Source organism: Dendropsophus ebraccatus, chromosome 1, assembly GCF_027789765.1.
Source record: "Dendropsophus ebraccatus isolate aDenEbr1 chromosome 1, aDenEbr1.pat, whole genome shotgun sequence".
Lineage (NCBI taxonomy): Eukaryota > Metazoa > Chordata > Amphibia > Anura > Hylidae > Dendropsophus > Dendropsophus ebraccatus.
In genome coordinates this window covers 230,473,198-230,480,087 of record NC_091454.1, presented here as the reverse complement: position 1 = coordinate 230,480,087, position 6,890 = coordinate 230,473,198, and the positions used below count along the sequence as shown (strand labels likewise).

At 50.7% G+C, this 6,890-nt stretch overlaps 1 protein-coding gene across 4 annotated transcripts in view; it reads right to left on the bottom strand.

Annotated features, from left to right (window-relative positions):
* Positions 1-4,317: 4,317 nt before the first annotated feature.
* The window catches only part of ACTL6B (actin like 6B), a 28,579-nt gene continuing 26,006 nt past the window's right edge, over positions 4,318-6,890 (bottom strand). For all 4 annotated transcript variants that reach the window (XM_069949513.1, XM_069949349.1, XM_069949436.1 and 1 more), the window contains 4 exons: positions 6,141-6,221; positions 5,849-5,944; positions 4,692-4,778; positions 4,318-4,597 (listed from right to left, as the gene is read on the bottom strand). In XM_069949513.1, the coding sequence (XP_069805614.1) occupies positions 4,517-4,597; positions 4,692-4,778; positions 5,849-5,944; positions 6,141-6,221 (345 nt within the window). In that variant the 3' untranslated portion in view covers positions 4,318-4,516. The remainder of the gene's footprint in view (positions 4,598-4,691; positions 4,779-5,848; positions 5,945-6,140; positions 6,222-6,890) is intronic.

Here is a 6,890-nt window from a genome sequence, read left to right as displayed (position 1 = left end):
AGTAGCCGGGCCCCCTCTGTTTAGCCATATAGCAGTTATCCCCCATCTAGTTGTGAGATCCCCCCCTTGTGCCCCCTGTACAGTAGTTAGGCCCCCTCTGTGCCCTTCTATTGATGTTAGGCCCCTGTAGTCCCTTATATTAGTTAGGCCCCTGATGTCCCCATATGACACAGTGCTCCCCCGAGCCTCCGGTACATGAAGCAGCAGAATCGTCCGGCTCTCCCCTCTCACCCTGAAAAAGAGGAAGCAGCTTTCTGTTCTGTGCTAACGAGCATCTGACCATTGTGGGCGACTTAATAAGACAGGCACATGAGTTAGGGGCTGTCACCCGGGTATGTAGTGCTTGTGACCCCGATGCCCAGGGGGTCTCTCCGCTCCTGCAGGACAGGACCACCAGAGGGTTCAGGGATGAGTGGCTGGCACCAGTAAGCGGGGTTTCCCTTTAGGCTGCATAGCTGTAAAAGGGACGCTGGGCGGGGCTGTGATTATATATCAGTGATGTCATAGAGGAGGCGGGGCTGTGATCATATGTCATTTTATATATCAGTCAAAAAAACAAAGTGCAGCAGCAACCTACAGGTGCAAGGGCTTACCGTATATACTCCTCCCAGCGTACACACGGTAAACACCTGCTCTGTAGATATTAAAAAGTGAGGATCTTAGCCAACTATTTGATCAAACAGAGTGTACCATGTCACCAACGTTACAGAGTGTACCATGTCACCAACGTTACAGAGTGTACCATGTCGCCAACGTTACAGAGTGTACCATGTCACAACGTTACAGAGTGTACCATGTCGCCAACATTACAGAGTGTACCATGTCACCAACGTTACAGAGTGTACCATGTCACCAACGTTACAGAGTGTACCATGTCGCCAACGTTACAGAGTGTACCATGTCACAACGTTACAGAGTGTACCATGTCGCCAACATTACAGAGTGTACCATGTCGCCAACGTTACAGAGTGTACCATGTCGCCAACGTTACAGAGTGTACCATGTCGCCAACATTACAGAGTGTACCATGTCACCAACGTTACAGAGTGACCCATGTCACCAACGTTACAGAGTGTACCATGTCACCAACATTACAGAGTGTACCATGTCACCAACGTTACAGAGTGTACCATGTCACCAACGTTACAGAGTGACCCATGTCACCAACGTTAGAGTGTACCATGTCACCAACGTTACAGAGTGTACCATGTCACCAACGTTACAGAGTGTACCATGTCGCCAACGTTACAGAGTGTACCATGTCACCAACGTTACAGAGTGTACCATGTCGCCAACATTACAGAGTGTACCATGTCACCAACGTTACAGAGTGTACCATGTCACCAACGTTACAGAGTGTACCATGTCACCAACATTACAGAGTGTACCATGTCACCAACGTTACAGAGTGTACCATGTCACCAACGTTACAGAGTGTACCATGTCACCAACGTTACAGAGTGTACCATGTCGCCAACGTTATAGAGTGTACCATGTCGCCACGTTAAGGTGTCCTCAGAGACACGGTCCCTACTCTAGCATTTTCACACTAGCAATGGCCTCTCTTGGGCTGAATAAGCTACAACTGGGCATATAGGAGCCAAATGATCACTCCACCCAGGTCCCAAGGGTGCTATAAAAGAGATCATCTGCCCAGTTGTAGCTTATTCAGCCCAGGAGAGGCCATTGCTAGTGTGAAAATGCTAGAGTAGGGACCGTGTCTCTGAGGACACCTTAACGTTGGTGACATGGGACACTCTGTAACGTTGGTGACATGGTACACTCTGTAACGTTGGTGACATGGGACACTCTGTAACGTTGGTGACATGGTACACTCTGTAACGTTGGTGACATGGGACACTCTGTAACGTTGGCGACATGGTGCACTCTGTAACGTTGGCGACATGGTACACTCTGTAACGTTGGTGACATGGGACACTCTGTAACGTTGGTGACATGGGACACTCTAACGTTGGTGACATGGGACACTCTATAACGTTGGCGACATGGTACACTCTAACGTTGGTGACATGGGACACTCTGTAACGTTGGTGACATGGTACACTCTGTAACGTTGGCGACATGGTACACTCTAACGTTGGTGACATGGGACACTCTGTAACGTTGGCGACATGGTACACTCTGTAACGTTGGCGACATGGTACACTCTGTAACGTTGGCGACATGGTACACTCTGTAACGTTGGCGACATGGTACACTCTGTAACGTTGGCGACATGGTACACTCTGTAACGTTGGCGACATGGTACACTCTGTAACGTTGGTGACATGGGACACTCTAACGTTGGTGACATGGTACACTCTGTAACGTTGGTGACATGGTACACTCTGTAACGTTGGCGACATGGTACACTCTGTAACGTTGGTGACATGGTACACTCTGTAACGTTGGTGACATGGGACACTCTGTAACGTTGGCGACATGGTGCACTCTGTAACGTTGGCGACATGGTACACTCTGTAACGTTGGTGACATGGGACACTCTGTAACGTTGGTGACATGGGACACTCTGTAACGTTGGCAACATGGTACACTCTGTAACGTTGGCGACATGGTACACTCTAACGTTGGTGACATGGGACACTCTATAACGTTGGCGACATGGTACACTCTAACGTTGGTGACATGGGACACTCTGTAACGTTGGTGACATGGTACACTCTGTAACGTTGGCGACATGGTACACTCTAACGTTGGTGACATGGGACACTCTGTAACGTTGGCGACATGGTACACTCTGTAACGTTGGCGACATGGTACACTCTGTAACGTTGGCGACATGGTACACTCTGTAACGTTGGCGACATGGTACACTCTGTAACGTTGGCGACATGGTACACTCTGTAACGTTGGCGACATGGTACACTCTGTAACGTTGGTGACATGGGACACTCTAACGTTGGTGACATGGTACACTCTGTAACGTTGGCGACATGGTACACTCTGTTTGATCAAATAGTTTGCTAAGATCCTCACTTTTTAATATCTACAGAGCAGGTGTTTACCCTGTGTACACTGGGAGGAGTATATAAGGTAGGCCCTTACACCTTTGGGTTGCTGCTGCACTTTTAGTTTTTTTGTCTGTACTTAAGCCACAAGCAGCGTGCAACCTGCAGTGCGAACAGAGTCATAGATGTGCAGCCAATTTTTCCCTTTTTTTTCTATTTTATATATCAGTGGCATCATCCAGGGGTGGGGCTGGGGTCACATGTCATATATCAGTGTTTTTATCCAGGGGGCCGGGCTGGGGTCACATGTCATTATATTATATCAATGAGGTCATCCAGAGGGTGGGACTGGGGTCACATGTCGTTATATATCAATGAGGTCATCCGGGGGGAGCTGGGGTCACATGTGGTTATATATCAGTGATGTTATCCAGGGGGCGGGGCTGGAATCACAAGTCGTTATATATCAGTGAGGTCATCCGGGGGGCGGGGCTGGTGTCACATGTGGTTATATATCAGTGATGTTATCCAGGGGGCGGGGCTGGAATCACAAGTCGTTATATATCAGTGAGGTCATCCGGGGGGCGGGGCTGGTGTCACATGTGGTTATATATCAGTGATGTTATCCAGGGGGCGGGGCTGGAATCACAAGTCGTTATATATCAGTGAGGTCATCCGGGAGGCGGGGCTGGGGTCACATGTGGTTATATATCAGTGATGTTATCCAGGGGGCGGGGCTGGAATCACAAGGCGTTATATATCAGTGAGGTCATCCGGGGGGCGGGGCTGGGGTCACATGTGGTTATATATCAGTGAGGTCATCCGGGGGGCGGGGCTGGGGTCACATGTGGTTATATATCAGTGATGTTATCCGGGGGGCGGGGCTGGAATCACAAGTCGTTATATATCAGTGAGGTCTACCGGGGGGGGGGGGGGGGGCTGGGGTCACATGTGGTTATATATCAGTGATGTTATCCAGGGGGCGGGGCTGGGATCACATGTGGTTATATATCAGTGAGGTCATCCGGGAGGGGGGGGCTGGGGTCACATGTGGTTATATATCACTGATGTTATCCAGGGGGCGGGGCTGGGATCACATGTGGTTATATATCAGTGAGGTCATCCGGGAGGGGGGGGGCTGGGGTCACATGTGGTTATATATCACTGATGTTATCCAGGGGGCGGGGCTGGGATCACATGTGGTTATATATCAGTGAGGTCATCCGGGAGGGGGGGGTCTGGGATCACATGTGGTTATATATCAGTGATGTTAACCGGGGGGCGGGGTTGGGGTCACATGTGGTTATATATCAGTGATGGCGGAAGCATATATATCCTCGCAGTCCGGTGTGATTAGTCGTTGTTTATTACGTCTCGGTATCTTATGCAGTAACTGATGGATGAGATGAGTACAAGGAGCCATCACCACTCGTCTCTCCCAGAACCAGGAGGAGTAGAGGACAGGTGTCTCCTGTGGGGTGAGTGGCGGTAGAACACCACACATGGGGTGTTGTGTCATCTTCTGGGGGGCGGGGCAAGGGGCGGGGTCATGGACACTTGCGCTCCACACACTGCTTCCCGCCTTCCTCATATTCCTGCTTAGAGATCCACATCTGCTGGAACGTCCCCTGGAAGAGAAGAGGCAGAAGGGTAACCCTCCAGCTCCTGTGCTCACTGTAACAAACCCTCTGCTGTGTGAGGAGGCCCGGATGGATAACTCACCAGGGAGGCCAGGATCGATCCTCCGATCCAGGAGCTGAAGCGACGCTCGATGGAGCTGTTACTGGCGATGAGTTTAAGCCGCATACTCTGGTGGAAACAACATTATGTAAGATGGTGGGGTCCGGGGGCCCCAACCAGCAATGTGCAAGGGTCCTGTTACAGTATGCTCTGGGGGGCCCTGTTACGGTATGCTTTGGGGGGCCCTGTTACAGTATGCTCTGGGGGGTCCTGTTACGCTATGCTCTGGGGGGTCCTGTTACGCTATGCTCTGGGGGGTCCTGTTACGCTATGCTCTGGGGGGCCCTGTTACGCTATCCTCTGGGGGCCCTGTTACGGTATCCTCTGGGGGCCCTGTTACGGTATGCTCGGGGGGGGGGGGCCCTGTTATGCTATGCTCTGGGGGGGTCCTGTTATGCTATGCTCTGGGGGGGCCCTGTTATGCTATGCTCTGGGGGGGTCCTGTTATGCTATGCTCTGGGGGGGCCCTGTTATGCTATGCTCTGGGGGGGGGCCTGTTATGCTATGCTCTGGGGGGGTCCTGTTATGCTATGCTCTGGGGGGGGGCCTGTTATGCTATGCTCTGGGGGGGTCCTGTTATGCTATGCTCTGGGGGGGGCCCTGTTATGCTATGCTCTGGGGGGGGGGTCCTGTTATGCTATGCTCTGGGGGGGGGGTCCTGTTACGGTATGCTCTGGGGGGGGCCCTGTTATGCTATGCTCTGGGGGGGTCCTGTTATGCTATGCTCTGGGGGGGTCCTGTTATGCTATGCTCTGGGGGGGGGTCCTGTTACGGTATGCTCTGGGGGGGGCCCTGTTATGCTATGCTCTGGGGGGGCCCTGTTATGCTATGCTCTGGGGGGGTCCTGTCACGGACTGCACTCGGCCTCTCCTGGGCCTTACACCTCCATCTGTGACTATATTATGACTATGGCCTCTGATAGAGGTGATCACTCCCTTATTTTATACCTGGACAAGGCATGATGGGATATGTAGTCCCCAGAGCTACAGCTGCAGACAGTGGGGGTATGGGAGGGAAGGCATAGTGGGGGCAGTATGGGGGGGGGGGTCACTGCTGCTGCTCAGACATAGGTGGAAACCATCAGCAGGAAGCGGCGGACACTAAGCAGGTGGATATGGGGGACCCTTGCAGCATCTTACCGGCGGGGTCTTTTGAGAGAGCTCCCGATTCAGCCGGTCATTGAAGCCCTGGAGCAGCGTGTTCCCTCCGGTGACAATGACGCTGCCGTACAGACCCTGTCAGACATGGGGGAGGGGTAACATCAATACCTGCCAGGGTAATAACCATCCCCATAACCTGCCTCCACCCCCCCCCACCCAGTGTGGGGAGAGCAGTATAAGGACTGGAGCATCATGGGAGCTGATCCTAAACCAAACGCAACCCACCTGTGTGTGACCGTCTGTGACCTCTCATATACGGACAGATACTCACCGGACGGATGTCTATATCACACATCCCAATACTGCTGGTGACAACATGGCCGACACCCAGCATAGTGTTTCCAGACAGGCCCTGTAATAGAGCAAAGTGGGTATTACATGTGTGATATTACATGGATAGTGTCTGTATTACATGTGTGATATTACATGGATAGTGTCTGTATTACATGTGTGATATTACATGGATAGTGTCTGTATTACAAGTGTGATATTACATGGATAGTGTCTGTATTACATGTGTGATATTACATGGATAGTGTCTGTATTACAAGTGTGATATTACATGGAGGGGTCTGTATTACATGTGTGATATTACATGGATAGTGTCTGTATTACATGTGTGATATTACATGGAGGGGTCTGTATTACATGTGTGATATTACATGGATAGTGTCTGTATTACAAGTGTGATATTACATGGATAGTGTCTGTATTACATGTGTGATATTACATGGATAGTGTCTGTATTACATGTGTGATATTACATGGAGGGGTCTGTATTACATGTGTGATATTACATGGATAGTGTCTGTATTTCAAAAGAGAAGTCGGCAATCCAGCACTTGAAGCAGAGAAATTCTTTTATTTATCCAAATGCCAGTATACAGAGATACACCTAAGTGCAGTGACCCCACAGGACGCGTTTCAAGCGCATGCGCGCTCTTGATCACCCCAGTGTCTGTATTACATGTGTGATATTACATGGATAGTGTCTGTATTACATGCGTGATATTACATATAG